The 24,342-nt window shown below is 35.5% G+C and overlaps 3 protein-coding genes and 1 pseudogene across 4 annotated transcripts; 2 read left to right on the top strand and 2 right to left on the bottom strand.

Moving 5' to 3' along the window:
• LOC18792219 lies at positions 2,827-5,337 on the bottom strand (annotated as a pseudogene).
• On the bottom strand, positions 7,170-9,485 carry LOC18792339. Its single transcript, XM_020555974.1, has 5 exons — positions 9,226-9,485; positions 8,670-8,787; positions 8,493-8,582; positions 8,289-8,387; positions 7,170-7,584 (listed from the first exon to the last, which is right to left on the bottom strand). The coding sequence occupies exons 1-5, from the start codon at positions 9,291-9,293 to the stop codon at positions 7,483-7,485; spliced, it is 477 nt and encodes a 158-aa protein (XP_020411563.1). The 5' UTR covers positions 9,294-9,485; the 3' UTR covers positions 7,170-7,482.
• LOC18792000 lies at positions 11,482-13,832 on the top strand. Its single transcript, XM_007225921.2, has 5 exons — positions 11,482-11,741; positions 12,819-12,933; positions 13,035-13,124; positions 13,250-13,348; positions 13,443-13,832. Exons 1-5 carry the CDS (start codon positions 11,674-11,676, stop codon positions 13,542-13,544), a joined length of 474 nt encoding a protein of 157 aa, XP_007225983.1. The 5' UTR covers positions 11,482-11,673; the 3' UTR covers positions 13,545-13,832.
• On the top strand, positions 14,497-23,722 carry LOC18792413 (actin-related protein 9). Of its 2 annotated transcripts, none has more exons than XM_020555356.1 (21): positions 14,497-14,892; positions 15,002-15,074; positions 15,222-15,331; positions 15,409-15,468; positions 15,562-15,627; positions 15,878-15,980; positions 16,124-16,332; positions 16,602-16,722; positions 17,091-17,155; positions 17,718-17,807; positions 19,055-19,105; positions 19,835-19,966; positions 21,250-21,339; positions 21,424-21,494; positions 21,592-21,791; positions 21,897-21,940; positions 22,028-22,077; positions 22,614-22,659; positions 22,816-22,866; positions 23,059-23,205; positions 23,417-23,722. In XM_020555356.1, the coding sequence occupies exons 1-20, from the start codon at positions 14,890-14,892 to the stop codon at positions 23,200-23,202; spliced, it is 1,779 nt and encodes a 592-aa protein (XP_020410945.1). In that variant the 5' UTR covers positions 14,497-14,889; the 3' UTR covers positions 23,203-23,205; positions 23,417-23,722. The 2 variants fall into 2 exon arrangements, with proteins under 2 accessions (XP_020410945.1, XP_007225614.1); XM_007225552.2 differs by having other exon boundaries at positions 23,410-23,722.

Raw genomic sequence — 24,342 nt, 5'->3', positions numbered from 1 at the left:
TTCAGTTTAATTTTTTTTTTATTTTTTTTTACATGTAGTATTTTATTTTATTTTTCGCAGAGTTTGTTTATCATTCCATTCTTGAGATGTTATATGCGTACTTGCAGGCTTGAGAAATTTTTCCATGTTTGGAGGTTAAAACAACTTGTATAGTCAACCATGCATAATTTCAGAGTTGAAGCTGATGGTGTCTTTTGAGCCAATGGATTTTCCTAGATATCAGAAGTGCAATGGCAAATTAATAAATTGATCTAGACAAAGAGAGACATGAAGTGATACACATCGACCATTTTCTGTGAGCTGATTCGATAAATAGAAATTGTCTGGTGCTGTTTGTCTTAAGAAGGGTGGTTTAACTTTGCCTTGTTTGCTTTTGGTCTGTAACATTATTTCTCATTGGCTGTTCTTGGAAATATTTTTTTTCTTTCTTTCCTTGTTTATCCCTTAGAACTTGCCTTTTGCCTTATGGAATTATGGATGTTTATTTGTATGTAGTAATGATGGATTTGTGTGCAGTGAGAATTTCTAATTTCAAATCATGTGGTTGACTTTTGCATATATGAAGAATTATTTGTTATTCATACATTAATTGAATTCTTTGAGTTTGCATACAATCAAGTATTATACATAAACTTTGTGGAATTTTTAAAAACCTTTGGTTTGGGGAAAAGAAATGTACATGTCAATTTCATAACTGTAAAGTATAGAGATGGTTACCAAATATCATGTTGAGCACTGTGACCCCTAAGTATAGAGATGGTTACCAAATATCATGTTCAACGCTGTGACCCGTGCAAAGTTAAAATGCATAAATTAGTTTACTAGTTGTTCTTTATCGTTTTGAAGATTCATTACTTGTTCCCAAAATTAGTTATCCCTATTAGATCACATAATATTTGAACTAATGGTCATCACCTCAATCCTGCCTTTACTTGCTCGGAGAAGCTTTGCTGTTTACTTTTTTTTGTCAAAAGGTTTAATGGAAAGCTATCTATCAATTCCAAATTAAATTCATGTGTTCTTTGTTTTCCTTATAGGAAAATGGAGGTCAAACAATGGACATATGTCAAAAATGAAAAACAGAGAAGTGCATAATTTGTTTATGCCTAAAACGCAATAAACTGGTGATAGGTTGGTGATACAGTAGTGATAGAGATGCGATAAAAGGGTGCTAGAAATTGCTGATTCTGTTTATTTTAGGCTTCTTCTTTTGTTTCATTTCATTTACTTAGCTTTAATAGTTGGATGATTACGAGATGAATTTGTGTGAATTATTAATACAACAAGTACATATATGAAGAAAATTAAGATGAAGAACATATCGTATCACCAAACATAATCAAACCACCAAATGTAATCATCCTTTTCTTCAACCCATCACGAAGCATTTGCATATTTATTCATACCTTCCTTTTTGTGTACATTATTTTTAGTTATTATTTTTAAAAATAATTTCTTACAATGTCTTACGATGCAATTATGATGCATCTGATTGCCTGTTTTTGAAAGACACGTTGTTTCGTTCTCGTCGTCGTCTTCTTTTTGAATGAAGTAGGGCCTAAATCGTAAACCCATTGATAAGCCGTACTCAATATACATACAATATAATGGCAATATGTGGCCAATATACATGCACTAGAGAGGCAATATTAGAGTTATATAACAGCAATACAACAGCAATATTAGCACAATATACATGCAATAGGGTGGCAATATGCATACAATATCTATGCAATACAAAGGCAATATTAGTACAATACACATCCAATATGAGAGCAATATTAAGTCAATCTACATACAATACACACAGATCCATTACAGACTACAATTTAAACATGCAAAATAAATCGCCACAAAACCCTAACAATACTATCCCATGAAGGAAAAAGGAAGGCAACACTTTGACATCGCATCACCCAGCACCGCATAAACCGAATCAGCACTCACCCTTACTAAAGGTCCATCAAAAGATCCATGTCTTTGGCCTTCCTCCTCGCTGCATGCACGAGACTATGATGAGCCATTCCCTCTCCACCTATATTCAGCACCTGTCAGACACCATCTTCATCAATTTCACTCCAATTGTAGTCTGGTGAGATGACCGAAGCATAATCTCGGAACATTTCGAAGCCGTTGTTGAAACATTCAACCATGTCATGGTTATATTCTTCAGATTTTGTGAATTTTTCGACAACATATTTCTTTGTCTTTTCCAATTTTAACTTGAGGGACTCTAACTCTTTGCTCCGACTTATTGCTTTTAGAGTTTGCTTCACTTCTCTAGCATATGCTTTGTTCAACTTGTTGGCCAAGTTTCCCATAACTTGGCCATGAATATCACATTTGCTCTCCCACCAATCTGTTGCCTTAGACAAATATCAGAGGTCGTCCTTGACGGCAAAGATTTTGTCAAGTGGATCATTGCTCTTAGCCTCACTTGCAAAATTATGTATTTAAAGAGCCTATTGCTCTGCATTTCAAATGAGGCAAATATATAGGTTTGATTTTTGTTTAACCCCAAAACCTCCCTAGGCTACAACCCACTGTAGCCTTTGTCCTAGTTCCGCTAGTGTATTCTAGGGTTCTTGTAATGATCTATTGACTTTGTCGAAACTATGTTTTCTTCTTTGCCAATCGGTAAATAAGAATTTCAGAGCAGCATAGCAAGAGAGAACACTATCATGCACGCTATCAAATTGCTTTTACTCTGATTACAATGACAATTGAACCTATAATTTTTCTAATACATGAAGCATGATGAAGGTATTAAGATGCAACTGTCCAAGAGGCTTCAATCGGCGGCAAAACGAACATGAGCACACGCCCTTACTTTAGCACAAAAGTTGTGTCGGTGTCCTCCAACATTCCAATAGACTCCTTGAGAAGTCTCTGTGCTTCTTCTCTCCTCCTAAACAAGAAAGTGAAGCAAATAGTCACAAGCAATTATGTAACATCCAATCCACATGGCAGATTGATTACACAGTCACAGTACCAGTAGATTTAAGGAATCGAACTCCTACACTGACCATGCACACACCGTAGTTTACTTTTAACATCATAATTCAAGGTTGAAAGAAACTAAAAATCAACATTTCGATGCCTCACATACAAGAACAGGGGAGTTTTCTTCAACAACTTCTACAATACACCAAAAGAATAGCCTAGTAGATTCAAGTACTTTTACTCTAAATAAAATGCTATATAAGTGATTCATTTAAATGATCGAAGGACAGAGAAATTTTCTTTCAACTGTTTTGGAAAACAAAGCAAAACATTTCAGCCTCAGACCACAAATATTTTCAGTAATTGTTGAAAGCATACCTCTTTATATCCTCCACAGCTTGTTTACGACATTGTATCTGAAGTTCTAGAATGTGAATTAACATTGCCCTAGCCTGTTTGATAAAATACATTACAAAATAAAGTACCTCAAAGCACAAACCAATACAGTGCATTCTAAGACTCAAAACTATCTTGCTTGATGGGGACGCAATGAGTTGAGAAGATGATGCAAGTTCTTGAAGATAAGAGATATATCTTCCACTCTCCTCGTGTATTGTGATGGTCTCTCTACAAGAATATCAGCCATCTCCAAAATGTGCAGCTGCAATTCTCTGTTAAGTGACCTCAGTTCCTTCTTAAAATCTAAGAAGGATCACAATTTTTGTCAGAGAAGCATAAAACATTTTAGAGGCGAAAAACAAACACATGCATATGCACAATATATATATATATGTAAAGAAGACACTAGAATAAACAGACATACACGCATGTGTACATGCAATTCTTATTTGTTTTTTGTTAGTTATTATCAATAAAATCATGCTCTGCAAACCAGATGATACATACCCCCTAACACTCTTCTCCTTTCTAGAGAGGACATTTGTATTGCACTAAAGAAGGCTCATGAAGGGATCATATTTTAGTCGTAATGTCGGATCTATCATGCATGACGACATTTTCTAGTATGGATTGGATATATGCCATAGCCTACGACATTTTCTAGTATGGATTGGATATATGCCATAGCCTAGAAAACTATGGCAATCAATCAGAAATGTGGATTAACTGTAACCAAGAAAGTTGTAACCGTGTAACTTAGCAAAGAAAATCTCTCTTTTGCTAATATCTTTCCAAAGAAAATTATAGTTAACTAGTTTATAAAAATGATAAATGATAATAAGATAATTCAACCACTGCTAAGAAGAAACTGCAATAAATGATGATTGCAACAATGCTTGAAGCAAGAAAAAGTTCACATTAATTCCTAAATTTCAAGAGCAGTAATTTCACATGACAATACAAATAATTAAAACTAGAACGGAAGGAGGCATACCAATGTTTGGGCCTTTTGGATACAGTTGACGCACTCCCTGATCTTCGAAGCTCGGAAGAATGTCATCAGTCTATATAAAATAAGATAAAACTAATTAAGAAGAGATTACAAGGAAAACAAAGAAATCATACATTGATAACATCAACACAGTAGATTATAGAATTACACATATTTTCCAAACTCAACATTCAAAGCCAACAACTTTAAAGGTACATATATGACATTCCTAGCTAAATCAACCGCTATAAAGGAGAGATGGCATTCTTCAAACAGTAAATTCAACAAACTTTACTTTTCACCAAAACTTCTAGCATCCAGTCATTAGTGACAAAAGCAATTTTCAGAAATCAAATTACACAGTTTATATAAATTTTAACAGGAAGAATGCAAAGAATGAGAAAAGCTCACAGTGTAATTGCCACCATAACAAATGTATGTCCCTTAAATCGGAGGGGGCGGCTCCGGAGCTGATTTGGGATCTTGCAAGTAATCTTTGTAGAGCTTATAATACGGTGGTGGTGGTGGATATGTCGCTGTAGCCATTGCCAGCACCTTCTGGCCAAACCTAAATCAACCAAGTTTAAAGAAAACAATCATGCCAAGCGCAGCTCTCCAAATCAAACAGAAAACAAACTGAAATAACCAAATAGAAATATTAAGAAATCACCCAATTATGTACATAGAAACACTGAATTTAAACCTAGAAACACAGTCTCCTTTGCATCACGACACTGACACCTAAAGCGAACGCACAGCCACACAATTGTTTAAACCAAACCATAAACTTGCAATTTCCTTTTAACAGAGACAAAGTACCCACACCTCCATCTGCATCTCCACCACTCTATCACCCAAACCACAATCAAATGCATTCTACCAAACCAAAAATCAAGCCCATTTAAAAATTCCATAAACAAAACATTCTCAAAAGATTACAGGGAACCCGAAACCATCCCATAAATTAAATCCACACCTCCATATGCAAAATTTGATTATAAGCATGTAGATTCCAGAAGACCCTAAACCAATTTCGAAGAAACCCCTAAATCAATTTCTTACAAATCCATACACCATAAACCAAATTCACAAAAACCCCAAATTTCAAAGAAAAGGAAGATGAACAGTACCTCGTGGATGTCAACTGTGGAGTTAAGCTTGGATGAACAGCCACCGCTGAGGGAGAAAGACGATTGTGTCGGAGAGAGAGAGAGTTACACGAGGGAGAGAGCTGAGCGACAGAGAGGGACGGGCCGAAGAGAGATGGAGCTAAGAGAGTTGAGAGAGAACCCAATTTCTGAAAAACTGATATGGGTACAATCAGTCCACAATAAAGATGTATTTATATGTGATAGTTGTAAAAAAATTGAGAAGGGGTGGTATTTTTAATTAAAATTATAAAAAAGGTGGCATTTTAAGCTATTTCCCTAATATATAACTCATAGTGTAAATTATTCTAAATTGATATAATTTACGAAAATAGTTTTCAAAACTTAAGTGCAAAGAGGTGAATTTACTATCCTGATCAACTGACCTAACCTACTGAATTATTACCTTATATTTTAATTTTTTAGGACAATACCTTAGACTTTTTGATGGAGCAACTCCAGAACTTGTGGCCATATGAATTACTAGTTTTTTTTTTTTTTTGGGCAATCCATATGAATTACTAGTTAGATAGAACTTTCTATTTTGAGCATTATGATCAATGACTGGTAAAATCCTACTCTCTTTCTGCATACACATTAAACATCCATGGCATGGCAGTTAGATGAAAAAAAATCTCTCTTGTAACTGGAATAGCACACCGACCAATAACACAATAACATGTAAAAAAAGTTATCCCAACTATCATTCTGTTATCGATTTGGAATAGCAAAAAGTGATATCCCCTTGACACATACTAATTTTTTCATTTGATACAAGTTGCAACCCAATTCAATTAAGGGGTTAGAATAGATGGAACAAGGTTAGATCACAATAGGTTAGACCCTTACTCAACTACTAGCCAATTGTTTTTTTTTTTTTTACTTTAAAATTTCAGTTTTATAACTTTTATAAATAAAAAATATGTATCCAAAATGCTTTACAGTTTTGGAGGTGTCCCAGTTTTATGGGCAACTACATAACATGTTATTTTTTTCTCTTTTATTTAATTCATTTTATACAGATTGTGAATGTACTAATGTATCCTTTTGACATTTTCATTAACTAATGACAATCTGTTTTAAGGTCGTCTCCCTTTATATAAATAGATTAACAAGCCCAACTTTTGACTTGGGCTTAGGATGACAAATTATGCAGCCCCTTTTTCGTTTCATTTCCTGCATACACAACATCCATGGCATGGGAGTTGAAATAAACCCATGTCTCAGGCATTATTTCACTTTGTCAACAATCAACTACTTAGCGTTTGATTGAATCCTTTTCCAACGGCATCTATGACAAGAGCAAGAGCAATGAATGATACAGCCAGCTATCGTAACTGTGGGATCGTGGGGCTGTGGCTACTGGCTACTGACTACTGACTAGTACTGCTGCTGATAGTAAGGTCGTGCCGGTGAGATCCCAAAATTGAATGGATCAACCTTCCCTACCTAAATCCTTTTAAGGGAACCGCCCTCTAGTCGAAACTAGTTTCAAATTTTCAATTAATGTCCCAATATGGTTATTTGGGTTGGCCCATATTGGACACCCAAACGCGAAACAAGGACTGTGAGACCAGCAACGCAGCTACATGAAACCGGACGGCTGATAAAATTTATTCACCAAATGATGTAGCAACAGGCATATGACACAACCAAGATCTTGCAAGTGCAACGAGCAAGATGGCAAGTAACTAATTGAAGTTCTCAAATCCAAGCATAAGAAAAGTTGCACCGTACATTAACAAGTGATATCACCAGCAGAAATAAATACCAATAATAATGTAATATTTCTTAACGTTGACAAACCGGCTCAGCTAAAATAGAACACCACCGCTTAACATAAACAAAAATCCCTTCTTTCCACTAAAATGTTTCCCTAAATTTTCGAAAAGAGAGACTCAAGTACAGACAGATGCATGCATACAAAACTAGTTCCTTGGGGAACAGTCAGGTGAAGTCAGAAACTAAACCCTCACATCATCTAAGGTTCCTCCTCAATCCTCATGTAGTTTTTGCTTTGGGAGCTCTTTTTCTGAGTTGCCTCTTTGGTATCGACGCCTTCATGCTTATGAAAAACAGCAGAGCCCCAAAGAATGCCAAATTCTGCAAATCATAAAAAAAGAAATCATTAATAATGATTTTGAAACTTTTTCTTTGGTTTTAGCTTTTTATATAATATGCCTATCTAAGCCCCATACTATTGTTTAAGCATATTGTACACTAGATCCCTAATGTCAATAAAGAAGGGCCGCCTTGTGCAAGCAGCTTCTAAGAATCTAACCTAAGGCTAAGGGAGAATCCAAGTCATAACGGGGCAACCTCACTCTCAGACCAAGAATCAGCCTCATTAATTTCCAAAAAGAAAAAGAATCACCCTCATTAGGTGAAATATCAATATTAGGACTTTTTCCATCTTGAAGTTTGATCCAATTAACCTTCCTCCTGTAGTTTAAAACTTAACAAAAGTAACCATTTTAACCATATCAAACTTGTCTAAATCAGACATTTCATCATTGGTCGAGCATTAGCGAGCCGGCAATTTTTAACAGCAAATTTTCATCCCTATAATTTTGGTTTGATCGCACTTTAATCCATATGGTTTGACCTCGTTGTTGAATAACTTATACATGTTCTGTCTACAAAATTGACAAAATGTCTAATTTGGACAAAATTGAAATGTGAAGAAAATTAAGAGGGTATGTTTGTTGAGTTCTAAATTATAGGCATGACAGTCAAATTAGGACTAAACTACAAACATTAAAAATGTGTCTGAGAGAGAAAGAGAGCAAGGAATCTTGATTTCCAACCTGGGTAAACTTGAGGAAAAGTTGATTGAATTCGGTCTTCTCAGGATCATAGTTGTAGAAGTCGTACAAGATAGGAGTGGCGATGGCCTGATGCAGAAGCTGCACAAAAATATATTGAAACACATGTTTCAGAAACTATGTTGGTCTACAGGTACAAAACAAAGACAGGCTCAGACGACCAAATCAATTATACAAAATACAAACCAGCAGATAGGCTCCAAGAGAAGAACCAAGGATGAAGAGAAGACCCCCAATGCCCTTCAAGGCTATTGTGGCCGCCAGTAAATGTTGGATCTGCCATTAACAAAGTACAAAATTCACTTGGGTTGTATACAAATAAGAAGTTATTGAATTAAAACAAAAAAATTTAAAATTTCTCACTTCAAATTGTTTGGGCTCTTTCAGACCAGTGTGAGTTGATAGATGATTCCAGAAAATATCGAACTTGGGTCTCAGAGACTTGGCTGCGGGTCCCCCATCCACACCAAATTCACTGAACCTATAAATAGAAACAAATATGAACTGTCTCATCAAAATCAAAGTGCATTCAAAGAAATGAAATATGCATAAATCAGATCATGTCACACAGCTCTTGTTCTTTAAGTTACTTGGATCTAAGCATGCATGCTTCACCATGAAAAATAACCAACTTTTTGAAAGGAGAAAAAAAAAAAAGCAAGGCTATCAAAATACCCACAAATTTGATTTTGCTTCTGCCAATTCAAAAGCTAACAAACAATAAATCACATTTAAAAAAATGCCTAAAATGAAGTGGGTTCCATGCATGCAGCAAGATTATGAAAGGCAAAACATACATCATCAACTAAAATTCCATTTTAGATTTGCCCAATTGAAACTTCAACTTTAAAGTTCTCTTTTTTTTTCTATAAAAATAGAGACTGGGCACAGTCACAGAGAGACACAGATCTGGGCTCACTCTTGCCAAGCAGAGAGAAGGAAGACAGAGACGAAGAGAAGCCTTCCAACGAACGAAATGAAGGCCATGTCTGGTGTCTGTACGGGAAGAGACCGAAACGATGCCGCGGCAGAGACGCGAGACTTTGGGGCCCGACTCTCAGACAAAGTTTCGAATTTTCGATGCAAGAAAAACGAACTCGGACAGGGGTGATAGTGATAAGGGGGGAGTAGATCTAGGAAACGGCGTCGTAAAGTGAGGGACAGATGCACGCGTTCGAAAAATTTAAAAGAGTAAAGCGTTCGTTGGATACCATTCGAACTAATAATACTTGCGCGAGTGATGTACGTTTGTGTACTCGCGCGTTATTGGTGACGATTCGGGACCGGCAGGCCTACACGTTAACTCACCAATCATTTGGCTTGTGGTTTCTCGTACTGGAGCCCACCGTGGCGTTCGTGGCGGTTTTGAAAAGCGAGTGTTCGTGATGTCGTAGATCCAGAGAGTATTGAGATTGCTGCTTCTGTGATTTTGATTTTGGGCTTGAAATTTTACACTGGTGCCCCTGAGCGTGTTATTGTCCATTTTAATGTTTTTTTGTTTTTGTTTTTTTGAACATTTTAAAATTTAAATTAAAGTGCTCTTGCCATGTGGTTTTTTCTATCTTCCTTTACCACTTGGATTTATTGTTTTTCTTTATTACATTTGGTTCTATCATTTATGTTAGAACTTCTTCTGTCACCTAATCTTTAGCCCATCTAGCAATAACTTTGGCAAGAAGATTTGGATAAATGCATGTATTCGCGGTCACGGGTCTAGCCACAATGAAAAGAATCTTGACTTGTATTGTATGTGTGAAAAAACTTTTATTTCTGCTTGTATCACAAAATGCATGTATTGACAAGTCTTTCCAAATCTTTAATAAAATAATTATATGAAGATGGACAAAATGAGAGGTTAGCTAGCACGACTGACTTGAGAATATTGTTTCTTTACACCATCTTGCACTCTTCATTTTTCTTTTTCTTTGTTGTTGTTTTAAATATACAATTATGCAAACTGCAGATCTAATATGTTGCCTGCCGCCCACCTCAATGACCTCATGTAGGAGCTATGCAAGTGCACGTGAAGACAACTCAAAGGATCAGTGAAGTTCCAAATGAACATAAGTAGATCAAGGCAAATCAGATGCTAGTGCTCAATATTATTTTCCTTTTCCAACTTACGTTTAGAGACAAAGTCATTTGTAGTCTTTGTAATTTGCTGGATTTTTCATTTTGCTCTTTGTAGTTTTAATTTTGGCGATTTGACTCATGTAGTTTGATATTTATCACAATATAATGGCACATTCAAATTTTCATCAAACTCAATCTAAAATGCCTCTCCACATGAGGGACACATGCTTACTCATGCATGAAATTAAATGAAATTTTAGATGTGTCCTTAAATTCTTAAGGATATACAATTACATGGCTCAAAACACTAGAATTGAAACCACATTGACCAAAATGGGAAATCCAACAAATACTTTTTCCTAACCTTTACTATGTTTTCCATATTATTTCTCCCTTAAAAGACAACATTGACCTTTTTACATTTTAAAAAGTTTATTATCAACTAATTAATCTCATATGGTCCATTTGCAATGTATGTGTATGTGTTTTTTGGTTGTACAATACAATGTATGTATGTGCTTATATGTGAGTGCGTATTTATATCTATAACTTCAAATATCCCACTAAAAAAAGTTGCAAGGGAGAACTAATAAAAGTAAACATGCCGCTAAAGGAAATATATCATCTGCAATTAAATTTTGAAAGAATGCTTCTCTTATAACCTACTTCTAGTACCTCTCTTATACTGAGTTTATCTATAATTATGAATGATTACTGAAACTTAAAAATTATTCTTACTCCTCATTAAGAATGACAACATGATGAGGCAATATTAGATTAAGAAGAATTAAAAGATTTGTAGTCAAACGACTTCTCGCCGCTTTTTAAGTGGAGATTTAAATTCTTTTATAATACAAACTCCTTTACGTTTTTAAAAATTGAAAAATAAAATTTGAAAAGTAAATTGATAGAAAAAAAATTAGGGTCTCATAAAATGACTTATTTTTTTTGTTGGAACATAAAATGACTTCTTACTTGTGAAACACTTCATAAGTGAAAAAACCAGGTTGGTGTAGTCGGGTCAAAGTCCACGGCCTTGTCCAGTTCGGATTCAGATTTCATATTGTTTTTGTCAAAACCCAAAAAATAAAAAATAAAAAATAAATCGGATTTACTGTCCGGCTGCCTAGCCTTAAGTCTCAAGTCTCAAGTCTCAAGTCTCGGCCCTTCAAAATTGCTTCTTTAAATTAAGACCCAACGACTACCCCCTCGGAGACAAAGCAGACCTACGATTCGAACTCCATCGCTTTCAAAAACTCTCTCTCTCCTTCTTATTCTCCTTCTCTGCAAAACAATGGGGTTCGTCTCCTTCCTCGGTCGCGTCCTCTTCGCTTCCATCTTCATCCTCTCTGCTTGGCAAGCGTAAGCTCTCTCTCTCAGATCTGCTCGATTAGGGCTTCCCTCTCAAGTTCACCTCTTTACTCTTTTCCTTTTTTGTCTGAACTCAGATTTACCTTTTACTCTAGCAGATTTGATTTGTTTATACTTCTCCGATCTAGTTTACTATTAAGCATTCGTTTAGTTCATTTGTTTTCAAATTTTTGTACTTTATTTTTTCGCCCTGTATTTCAATTTCCGATTTTTGTGTATACTATGCGTGTGATGTTATATACGTGTGTGTGTGTGTATGTGTGTGTCTTTGCTTGTTTGAAGTGAGATTTTAGTGACAATAATCTATTGGTTTCTGAAATAATGTTTCGATGATTGTTGCTACTTCCTACTGGCTTTACTGTGTAAAGAACTGGTTGAGATCCAGTTGTGGGTTGATTTTCCAAATCTCTGCTGTTTCAATTGGTCATGGCACTTCTAAAGTCAGATGCTTGCTGAATTGTGAAGATCTAATGATCTTTTGAGTGTTTTAATATGCTGGGTTGAGAATAACTTTTTCCGACACAAAGTGAACTTATTCGCGTATCTTAAAAGGGTGGTGGTTGTCTATTCCTTGTCTGGTCCTTGTTTATGGAACTTTGAATTTTTCTTTCGACGTACAACGTTATGGTCTAATTATTTAGATACTTGTGAAGAATTTTTTTCTTTTCTTTTTCCTAAATGCTAGTTTATTTGAAATGTGTAATTCAAGCGTCTGTTAATGTCAAAAACATCCACGTGTGTATAGGTGGGATCTAGTTTGGCAGTCTCTTTAGTTCGTTTTGGATGAAACAATTTCTATTTAGAGCATGGATGAACACTTTGGGTGATAAATTTAATTTAAAAACCTGGTTTCCATTTTTTTCTGTTTAATGGTTGTAGTGATCATTAATATTGTAAAAGGTTTATTATCTCCTGTTGCTTTGCTCTGTAACATCCGTTTGTGTGCCATCTTTCAAGATTGTGCATGTCTTGTAGCTTATTGCTTATATTGTAAATAGTCTGTTACCCTTTGGTGTGTTTAAAACGATATTGTATTCATTTGTGTTGATGTAACATCTGTATATTCAGGTTCAATGAATTTGGTGTTGATGGTGGACCTGCTGCCAAGGACTTGGTTCCCAAATTTGATGTATTCAAGAAAAATCTGTCTTCGAAACTAAGGATTGAACTACCACATATAGATGTAAGTCTCTTTATTTCTTTATATGCAGTTTCTTGATTCTATCCTATGTTCATGTTGCTCATGCGGTAGGTTGGCTTTTGACATGGGAATATCTTTTACAGGTTAAACATTTAGCTGCTGCTACGGTAGCTCTAAAAGGGGTTGGAGGCATTTTATTCATACTTAACAGTTCTTTTGGAGCTTCTCTCCTGGTTAGGATTCCTTTCTTCTAGGTTTTTGATCAATTGCTTTTGAAATGTAAAGAAGTGGTGATCAAATTTGTGTTTCAGTTGTTGGTTACCGTATATTCCTGACACATGTAATGTTTCTGTTGCAGCTTCTACAATTGGCGTTTACCACTCCACTTATCTATGACTTCTACAACTACAGTCCTGACAACACCAAATTTGGCATACTCCTGAATGATTTCTTGCAGGTTTGTATATTTTATACACTTGCTTATTGCTTGATATGTTTTTCATCCATGTAGTTTAGAGCGTAATTTGATGAGATTGTAATTTCGTTTGCAGCACGCAGCACTTTTTGGTGCACTGCTTTTCTTTGTAGGGATGAAGAACTCAATTCCAAAGAGGCAACTCAAAAAGAAGGCCCCAAAAACCAAAACCGGTTAGAAGTACATCGAGGGAGTAATAGATTTTCAAAAAGGGTCTAAATTTTAGCTTCTTGAAGTGGCTGCTGCTCAGCATCATTACGACGGGGGATGTTAAGCTACTTATCAGTGCTCTTGTAATTTTTTCCAATGTTCCTTTTTAGGATCCATAACTTTGATTATTCCCTGTTCTGGGGTGAGATATACTGTTACTTCAACACATGAATTGGTTGTTGTGGCCTTTTGTTCTTCGCTGATAAGTCATTATATCTACTTTTACTAAATGAAATTAAGATTTTCTTGATCGTAATTGCACACTTCTAGGGAAAGTGATTGTTGTTTCCAAACAACCGAGCCTTCAGTTATGAAACCTGAAAATTCCCAGTTTGTAAGTACACTACTTGGCTCATTACATGCAATCCACATTATATGTGCGTGCAAAACAGATTTGATTTGTCAGGGATGAAGAGTGGCTCTTACCGGCAATGAACCAAAGTATTTTCCTTTTAAGAGATAGATGATGCTCCCTAAGGAATAAAAGAGAAAAATAAAAGTTACTTTTGATTTGTGTGGGTAGCCTTTCAACGTTTACCTTCTTTTTTTCTTAAAAAATAAAAGTTATACTAGTTTATTGGATCATGCATTACTTTCTATATCTTGTTCAAATCTCCATCTTTTAAGAGAACCTCTAGTGAAATTGCATCAATAAAATGAGATTTATAAAACAAAACAAAAATAAGATAAGAGTGTAAGATAATTGTTTTGAAGTATCAATAACAACATTTTATACAAGGATATTGAGGTTGGGAGCATTTGGACACACTTCTCAAGTGCAAGGATAACGACTCTTAACCACTTCAGCTACAAACCTCTCCCAAAAATGAGGAAATAAATTTGAGAGCAGCAATGTGCCATTCTTTACCTTAACTTAAACTTGAGCTTGATATCGAAAATTAGCTTAGCAAAATATATTGGTCCTATTCATGTAAAGAGTGTATTAGGTTTTTTATAGCAAAATCTTGTAACTCAAGTAGTTAGATGCGTTTATTCATACACTCTAGTTACTGCGTTTATATTCCAAGCCTCATTTGTGTAAAAAACAAAAAAACAAAAAAACAAAAAACAAAAAAGGTAATGTTTTCACATTAAATATTTTTATTTCTGAAAAAAAATAAAATTAACTGGGTCACTGACCAGGCCTGGCAGCCCATATTGGGTCCTAGACAAGAAAAGAAAGAAGAGAGAGAGAAACGCAGGCTCACAGAGAGTCTCTCAGACAAACACCGGAAACAAAAAAAGAAGAAAAATCAAGCAGGCGAACCGCGATTTCAAGCTCATTCTCGTTCTAGCAACTCCTTTCAGTTTCCATGGTACGAACCCAGAACACGCACGCACTCTCTCTCTCTCTCTCTGTCTCTCTCTCTTTGTATGCAAATTGTAAATTGTTTGTTAATTCACAAAGCTTGTGCTATTTCCCAGGATTACTTGAAAACCGTGGTCCCTTCACAACTGCTCTCCGAGCGAGGCTCCAACCTGGTCGTCATCAAGCCAGGTATTTAGTTTCTGAGTTTCCTACAGCTTCATTAGAAATATAAACACAAACCCATCAAATTTTTCTAAGCAGACACAAAACCCACTTGCCCCACTCAATCTTTTAGTTACTTATTTTGGTCCTTTGTTGTGTTGTTGGGGACGTTAGGTTCTGCAAATATCAGAATAGGCCTTGCTTCACAGGACACCCCTCTTAATATTGCTCATTGCATTGCAAGGCATACCACACAAGTGCCCAGGAGAAATGTCCAAGACCAGGTTTCTTATACTTTCTTAACTTCAGTTTTATTTATTGCTTTGTATGGTTAGTCATGATTATTGTTTTTGGGTTTCAGCTGCTCAATTCACAAGTTTCAACCGCACAGTATATGGAGCGAGAAAAAGCTTATGATACAGTGAGTATATGTACACTGCTTCCTTTAATGCGTTAACCCATTAGCTTTATATTTGGAATTTGAATTGAACCTAAATGTTTGTGCATTTTCAAGATTGCATCATTCTTGAAGATACCTTTTCTGGATGAAGAGGTTGCTAACAATTCTTACCCACGCAAGGTATGTGTGATCATTGATAGAATTTATTTTATGCGTGAAATTAGCACTGTATATACTCAAATTGACAGAGATAGTGTGCTATGCATGTTCATTTTTTTGGCATTTTGTTTACAATAAGATGATCTGAACGGATCTCTAACATATTCTATTTTAATGAAAGCTTTTTTAGTGACCTAAAAACTATAGAGACCAATGTTGATGTTTGGTGATGATGTGTTTTGGTCATTGAAATGATGAAGCTGATGTGCAGATGGGACGCGTTGATGGATACAATCCACAGAATAGTAGAAAGGAACCAGCATTTGATTGGACAGATGTATATGAAAAGGACCCTAGTTCGTCTTCATCATTAGGTAATACAAGAGTGCTTATACAACACGCGCTAATTGTCTTGATTCTCATGACTGGTTGAAGTACTTTGCTCTGTGTATTGGCATTTAACCTGATGTTTTTCTGTTACAATCCATATCATCTGTTTTTGATATTATATATGCAGAAAGCTCAGAGAACAAAGGAACAGCTAGTGAGGCCTTGGGCCAGCTTGAAGATGAAAATACTGAGGAGCTTGGTTCTAGCAAACACAAATACAAAAAGGTCATTTTCGGTGAGGAAGCACAAAAAATATCCCCCATGGCGCCATATACCTTACGCCGTCCTATACGTAGAGGCCACCTAAATATTTCACAACATTATCCCATGCAGCAGGTACAATTCCCGTTTTTATTAGATTTTTAACATGAGATATGAATGCACTTTAATTAGGTTACCATTATAAAATTTAACTTTATGCGGGGTCTGATTACATCATCACCTGAGAAGTTTTGGATAACATATGTACGAATCATCATAATAGATTGACAGAATGTATTAATCTAAGCTTCATGCTGTAATGTGTTCTTCAATGCATAAAATTACTTTGTGTTCCATTATCCATGAAATACTGAATCTCATTTATATTTTGCATTTTTCTTTAGGTACTTGAGGATGTACATGCTATTTGGGATTTTATTTTGACAGAGAAATTGCACATTCCTCTACGTGAAAGAAACATGTATGCTGCTATGCTTGTTGTGCCAGAAACATTTGATAGTCGAGGTACTTCAAATTGCTGTCAGTTCTTTAGATTGAGAAATCACTCCTTCTTCTTCAATTTCTTGGTCTTAGTCATAGACCCTCCATGGCTATAAGTTGCTTTTATTTCAAAATTTGTGTCCATTATGTCTTTTAGGATTGTTAGAAGTGTTTCTGTTTTTGTGAGTACAATTAATTCTGATCTTTTTTAAAAGTGAGTTCCTACTTTATGTAATACCTTTCTTTTTTTCTTTTGTTGGAACTCGTCAATATATTTACAATAAATCTGTTATTAAGAACCCGATCTGTCATTATCCTCTATATTATATAAAAACATTGTCTTGGGAAACTGTACTTATTTTCTTTTCCCTTCTGTTATTTTCTCCAAGCAGAAATAAAGGAATTGTTGTCTATAGTCTTGCGTGACTTGCGCTTTAGCTCAGCAGTGGTACACCAGGTGAGGAATTTTTCTTTTAATTTTTGCAGTATGAATTTAAATTTAGGTTTTGTGGCAAGCGTCAACTTTTAACAAGAATCAAACGAATTGAGTATCAACTGTTAAACTTGGGTCAATGTTTTATTATTTGTTGGCTATGTGATACTGACATGGAAGGCAATTATTTCAAGAAAACTAAAACTACTTCAGCGAAAGAAAATGGAAAAAGTGAAACTACCATTTTCATTATAATTTATCTTTATCTTATATCTGTGTATTGCATTGTTTCATGTCCAAAACTTGTGCTTTTTGCATTTGATTAAAATATAATTTTCTTATCACAGAAGGGCTGATGGCTATTACCTAGAATATAATGTGTTTGCGATGCTACATCTTTCCATATGAAATATATGCCACAATTAAAGTTGTAGTTTGATTTTTCTATATGCTCTCAATGCTATTGACAGTTTTCTTTCTTGATTGATGATTTCCTATATTTGCAGCAAATTGGTGTTTGGTGCCAGTTAATCGTCAGGGTTTTTCTTTTTTATATGATGATCTTTTTGTCTGTTGATTACTTCAGGAAGGTCTAGCTGCAGCTTTTGGGAATGGATTATCAACAGCATGTGTGGTTAAAATGGGTGCTCAGGTGACATCAGTTATTTGCGTTGAGGTAACTGCCAATTCTATACTTTCTTTGCGCTTCTTTTTAACATCTAGAAAACAACTGTAAATGTGTGTAAATATATGATTCCATAGAGTCACTGCATATCTTTTCATTCTTTCAAAATCAACTTGAAAAAAATGCATGCTTAGTTACTGAACTGGAGGTATTTCCTAAATTTTTACCTTTTTTTTTTTTTTTTGGGTGTAAGCAAAAATATTTCTTTTTGTTTATTTTAAAGACAAAAGGCTATCTAATGTTTTTCTTGCACTACTCATTACCTGATGTAGAACAGCCCGTAGGTTTAGAGTAAACAGCCCGCAAGTTTAGAGTAAACGCTTGAGCAATAGAACAGAGAAGAAATAAGGGATCGAGGAGAAGAATTAGAGATCGAAGAGACGAAGGGAAAGGGAAGGAATCCGAGAGTTTAAAGTAAGGAAATTTATCATTAATCAAGTCTGCCTTAAAAGATTACAAACAACTCTATTTATAGAGGCAAAACCCTTTTTAAACTAGGAAAAGGAAAAGTAAACTTTAAGAAATAGGAAAGCAAATTAACTAATAAGAGATCCTTTTAACAAGAAGGAAGCTTTAAGAATTAGGAAAACTAATTAACTAATAAGAGATAGGAAAACTAATCCAAGTAGAATTAGGAAAACTAATAATATGCATTCTGCATCATTACCATGGTCACCAATACATTGCCGTCATTTGCCTTCCTTAAGCTCCATTATCAACACTATCACAAGTTTTACCAAAATCCTCACCTTGATCACCATATGTCCATCACTAATGGAACTAGCAATAACACTACCACTGCAATTGCTGCTACCACCATGTATCCATTCTTCTCTCGGTTCTAGAACAGGAATTGTATTTAACAATTGCCTCCCTCACCATTTATTCCTATATTGGTGGAGAAACCAATTTCACCACCTCAACAACTGACATTGTTTCTCCACAGAAACTTTTATCATTACAGCCATCCTCCTTTTTCTTTCTGTGCTGTTTTGCAGGGAGGGGGTGGGGGTTGGGGTGGGTTTGAGTGTTGAGGGAACTACTTATGTTGCACTGTCACTGCCAACCATATTTTCTTTGGATGTATATCATGCAGCAAAAAGAAAATCATAATTAACTTCCTTTTTAGTTTTTTGGCGGTATATCAGTAGCATGACTGTATTATATTTATACCTAAATTGGTAGATTTGGTCTTTTCCACTTATGATAATGTACCACTCGTCTCTTCTGTTGTCCAGGATGGAGTAACTTTACCTACTACAGAGAAAACTTTACCTTTTGGTGGAGAGGTGAGTTTTGCTTTTAAAATGTACTGAAGTTTTGACTAGCTAGTAGCTACAACAATGAAAGAAATATTATACCCTTGTTTCTGTAGCTCTCCTTCATCCATGTTAACTATCAGTTTAATAGGATATGTTCACCATCAGTAATTGTTTCTTGATGATGTAAAGCTGTAAGCCTTTCTTTTCATGATTCATCATACTTACTTTTCATCTTAGCTCTGCCGGCATGCCCAACCTTTTGTGCACAAATGACTTCACCCTATTTATTATGCCAGTGATACAAATTTGAATATATCTATCATCTTTTCCTTTTCATAACTGTCTCAAGTTAATTTTTTCTTATGGTGACTCATATCATGTTTGATTATTTTCAATTGGTCTGTCTTTCAAGCTCCTTCAACTTGTTCTACGCGATGTGGTGGTGCATCAGCAGTTGTTTTAGCATATGAGCACTGAACTAACTCTGTCATCACCTATTTGTCCCACTGCATGGCTTTTTAATTTCGTCAGGGTTACTTACTCTCATCTTGTAACCTCTTTCTCTACCTTTTAAACTTCCATGAATAAATGAATTGTTTGTTTCTGTTTCTGCTAACCTAGATTTTGGATGTTACATAATTGCTATTATTATTTATGGAGTTTTTAGAACTTCTTTAATATGTCGCTGATTTAATAAGTTTCATTTGCTGGTATACTTTTTCCTGGTGAAGTTGATTGATGAGTGTTTTTGTTCAGGACATATCAAGATGCTTTCTTTGGACTCAGCGACATCATCAGACATGGCCACAAATTCGTACTGACATGTTCGCAAAGCCTATAGATCTCTTGATGCTTAACAGGCTAAAAGAATCTTATTGTGAGATTAAAGTTAGTTCTTTTTACTTCTTTCTTATTTTGTCATGGATTATCCTATATGTAATTTATCTTCTATAATCTGGCCTAGCTTCTTTTTGTGCTACATGGTTCATGCCAGTAGTACATGAATTACATGCATGCACATATGGGTCCCTTTTAACAAGTAAAAGAAAATGTATGCCAGGCACTATAGAGTTTGTTGTAGTGTTTCTCTTTAACGTTTGGGATCCTAGTTAGTAGAGTCTTTACCACATCATGCCATGGAAAACCATTCGAGTGGTATGTTATTTCTTAACTTACTCTGGGATGTGTTTAAATAATATTTGTTATATGAGAGAAGTGCATTCACTTGGTAAATTTTGATGGTCTTACGAAGAGGTTAGGCATGTTGCAAAGAAATATAACTCTCCTGCTGAGAAAAGTTAGATTATTTCAATTGCTTGGTAATATACTGAACCAAGCAATTGAAGGGGATGCTAGAGTTATGATTGAGGAAGCTCTTGAAAATAATCTATCATACATTCACCCCACCCCACCCCTACCCCCCTTTCCTCTTCGCCCTTTTCTTAATAGGAAACAATAACTTTCTTATTGAAAAACCAGAAAGGGATAAATAGGGGATGGAGCAAAGGCAAAACCAATTAATACAGAGCTCTCACCAGTCTAGATGGATTGCAATATTGTTTCTAGACAAGAGAACCCAAAGAGAGGAAAGATGAGTATCACACTATCATACTAGTGATGATTCTCTTAACCTAGGTTATTCCTTCAGTTGAGTGTGGTGTACAATGCCGCCTAGATTTTTGTGTGGCCCCTCGACTCTAGTGGGGTTGAACGATATCTATGTATGTATAATATTTGTGTTCTGTTTAAATCTTGTGAAGACTTACCTACAGGACAACACACACATGTTATGGTCATAATAATTTTGATCCAGTGGGTGGCTTTCCTTTGTATATGTTTGTTTTGTACCCTTTATGTTATTTTAAAATGAATTTTAATAATGAGTAATGAGCCAATCATATCCAAAGTACTCATTAAGATCTAGCATATATTGTGGCGTTTCAAAGTGCAAAAAGGAAAAAAAATAATTTCAGGTCACAGTGAATCATCTATAGAACATATGTCAGGCTAATCCTTTTAATTGAGTGCTTGTAAATGCTATATGTTAATGATTGAATTGTATGGAGTGTCTAATATAGATGGCCAAATTGTGTAGAATGTGTTTGGACAAGGGTTCTTTACCTTGGTTCTCAGGTTATACGTTTTCTAATTATTTAGTTTCCTTTATACAGGAGGGGGAACTTGATGCTGTTGGTATAGTTCATTCTTATGAAGATGACTTGCCAGCTGGATCTCATAAGACAAGATTAACTGCTCTCAACGTGTGTCTCGTAAAGTGAATTATAGTTGCTTTAGTCCTGAATCAATTTGTGGGCAAAATTTGAATCTTACTGTATCTTAAATAGGTCCCTCCAATGGGTTTGTTCTTCCCAATGCTTTTGGTTCCAGATGCATATCCTCCCCCACCCAGTGTTTGGTCAGTCATGTTTTCCAACTTAAACTTTTCTGCAACATGAAAATACCTGAGATAAATCACTTTACCTTGATAAATATTGGATTGGTTACTTAAATAGGTTTCGTGACTATGAGGACATGCTGGAAGATACATGGCACATGGAATTTCCCAGAAGACCTGAAATGCCAGATGGCATGTATCCCAGCATGAACGTTGGGTATCCAATGTGGGATAACTACCCAGTTTTTGCAGCTAAACCAAAGAAAGAAGAGAAGGTTGGCCTTGCAGAAGCCATAACAAGTAGCATTCTTTCAACAGGTATGTTTCTTTTAGTTTTGCCTAGTCTGTTTTTCTATCTGATACCTTCTTATGTTTTTGGTCAAATATCTGATACCTTAATACCACTTGGTGGTTTGTTGACAGGACGTATAGACCTCCAAAGAAAATTGTTTTGCAGTATACAGTTGGTAAGTTTGTCAACCAAGATAGACTATGAGTCTCTATATTTGCTTACTTTATATAGGAATGAAGAAATGACATATTTCATGTCTTAGGTTGGTGGAGTGGCTTTGACAAGAGGTCTTGTTCCTGCAGTGGAGGAAAGGTCGATTCTTCTGTTTCTTTAAGCTAGCAAACCTCCTTGTTTGATAATTATTTGTGATTATGATCTATGCTTACGATATTTATGTAAATTGTGCATCAGAGTTTGCAAATTTTATGACAAGGGAAAACCCACCAATGTGGACTTTGATTATTTGGCTTGGAGTATTGTTAAGATTTGTGGTCAATATTCATGAACTCATAGCTTAGGCAATTAAGCTTCATGTTTGCACTCTGCAAGTATGCCAGATGATTAATCGTTGTTAGGTCAGGGGCTCTCCGGTTCTGTTAGTTCATAGGGTCTCCATGCTTGGAATTTTTTTTTTACTCCCCCTCTTTACACTGACCCTACTGACCAATCATCTCATCACAACTTTCTGCAGAATTTCTAGTTTTCAAGTGCACTTTGATATAATGGCATGGTTATGAGAGCCTGATATGCCCATGTGCTTATTAATAAATGTTATCAAGTGAGATGGACCTTTCACTTAAGGGATTTAGGCACCCTTATAATATTAAATTTGCATCCACCTTTTGCAGGGTTTTACATACTATTCCTTCAAATGAAGCTATTGATACTGTTGAGGTAAGTTTATCTGTTACTGTCTTGAAGGTTATTATAATCCTTTTTTACTTGGTTGCTCAAACTCGACCACAGTCTTATGTTCCTATACTTTGTGGACATTATATTATCTCTAGTCATGCCTATTCTCATACGTGGACGTTATATTATGTTAAATAGGTCTTGCAACCAAGAGCAAATCCAACGTTTGTGTCATGGAAAGGTGGAGCGGTAAGTAAAGCTCCCTCTACCTTTTTAGCGTATAGCTGTATGCATCTTTTGTAGTCGGTTGACTGTTGGGAGGAGGTATAGTTGTATGCTCTTTGTTGGGTTTTTGTGTCTGATGACATCCACCAACATGTGTTTTGTGGGTTACACTTTTCGTAATGTCACCAACTTAGCACATATCTTTGCTCACAACAGATTCTTGGAATTCTCGATTTTGGTCGGGATGCTTGGATACATCGTGATGACTGGATTCGCAATGGGATTCACATTGGAAGTGGAAGAAAGTACAAAGACTCTTATTTCCTTCAAGCACAGGCAATGTGTTACATTAATTCTTAAAAGGTGAGATCAACTGCCTACTCTTATTTTTATTTACATGAACATAAAAGGAGCCCCTTATTTCAAAGTTGTGTGGCCTTACAGAGGTGTATACCTTTTTACTACCCTAAAAGCATGCAATTAACAATTGATTCTAGGCGTATTATAGGTTGTTTATTTAGGCTCTGTGAAAAAAATCAAATGACATTACTGATTTTACGTTTTCAGCTTTCAGATATGACTGGCAGAGCGAACTGGGTGGAGTAAATTGTTGGTCTTCGTTTGTACAGAAGCTAAATGGTAGATACTTAGCTTAGCTACGCATTTCAAACTTTTTGCATTTGATTGTAAAATATCAAATTCCTTTATCCGGCTTATTCAATTCGAGGAAAGTATCTTGAAAATCTCCTTCAACTATGTGCCCAATTCTCTTCTTTATTGTACAAAATATTTTCTCGTCTAGATTCATGGCACGAATGCTTGAGAACAGGGAGTATGTGACATTTTCAGTTTCTGGTTAAAAGAAACTCTCTCTTAGACATGTTTTACTCTTCTCATTTTGGGAGGGTATCAGAGACATTTTTGTTGCATGGATCTCCTTCATCTCTCACTCTTGCTTTCTCTCTTCTATAAGTACAAGATTGTAAGAGAACAGGGATGACGGGAAAAAGAAAGAAAAAAGGGGACGAATTTATTCCTGACAATAGAGCAGAGATGTGAGTTTGAAATGAAACAATGGGCAACCGAGTCCCACATCGGCTGAAAAGAGGAGGAACAAGGGAAGGAGCTCGTATAAATAGACGTTGGTGGGTTAGGGATGAACTTTAAAAGGGTCGGTTGGCTAAATATGCCACTCTCACCCTAGCTTGGTGAGTGCCGTATGGATATCAAGACATATGGCCGACATAATTTGTGGGACCCCATAGGGTTGGCTCGCTTTGGCTGACCCTCCCATTTTAAGTCCAAACATTTACACATTTTCAAAATGCAATGACCTTAAATTTAAATAAATAAATAAAACTATTAAAATGTTTTAATTGATCCTATATGATATTTTTCAAGGCAAAATAGATATTGGCTTGTTGTGATTCGTTTTAAAAATATCTTGTTAAAATTTAAAATAAATTGACACAATATTAACACCGTTTTAAATAAATAAAT

This window comes from Prunus persica, chromosome G1, assembly GCF_000346465.2.
Source record: "Prunus persica cultivar Lovell chromosome G1, Prunus_persica_NCBIv2, whole genome shotgun sequence".
Classification (NCBI taxonomy): domain Eukaryota; kingdom Viridiplantae; phylum Streptophyta; class Magnoliopsida; order Rosales; family Rosaceae; genus Prunus; species Prunus persica.
The sequence above is the reverse complement of the archived record's forward strand: the minus strand, read 5'-3'. Positions and strand labels throughout refer to the sequence as shown.

What these genes read in the sequence shown, in the direction of transcription:
- LOC18792413 (XM_020555356.1), top strand. An exon ending in GCTCAGCAGTGGTACACCAG is followed by an intron (nt 17,156 to 17,717) that starts GTGAGGAATTTT and finishes TGATTACTTCAG; the next exon opens with GAAGGTCTAGCTGCAGCTTT. An exon ending in AAGTAGCATTCTTTCAACAG is followed by an intron (nt 21,792 to 21,896) that starts GTATGTTTCTTT and finishes GTTTGTTGACAG; the next exon opens with GACGTATAGACCTCCAAAGA.
- LOC18792000 (XM_007225921.2), top strand. Translation starts at nt 11,674, where the DNA reads ATGGGGTTCGTCTCCTTCCTCGGTCGCGTCCTCTTCGCTTCCATCTTC. An exon ending in CTTTTGGAGCTTCTCTCCTG is followed by an intron (nt 13,125 to 13,249) that starts GTTAGGATTCCT and finishes TTTCTGTTGCAG; the next exon opens with CTTCTACAATTGGCGTTTAC. An exon ending in TCCTGAATGATTTCTTGCAG is followed by an intron (nt 13,349 to 13,442) that starts GTTTGTATATTT and finishes TTTCGTTTGCAG; the next exon opens with CACGCAGCACTTTTTGGTGC.
- LOC18792339 (XM_020555974.1), bottom strand. Translation starts at nt 9,293, where the DNA reads ATGGCCTTCATTTCGTTCGTTGGAAGGCTTCTCTTCGTCTCTGTCTTC. An exon ending in AAGAGCCCAAACAATTTGAA is followed by an intron (nt 8,583 to 8,669) that starts GTGAGAAATTTT and finishes TGTTAATGGCAG; the next exon opens with ATCCAACATTTACTGGCGGC. An exon ending in TTTTCCTCAAGTTTACCCAG is followed by an intron (nt 7,585 to 8,288) that starts GTTGGAAATCAA and finishes TATGATTTGCAG; the next exon opens with AATTTGGCATTCTTTGGGGC.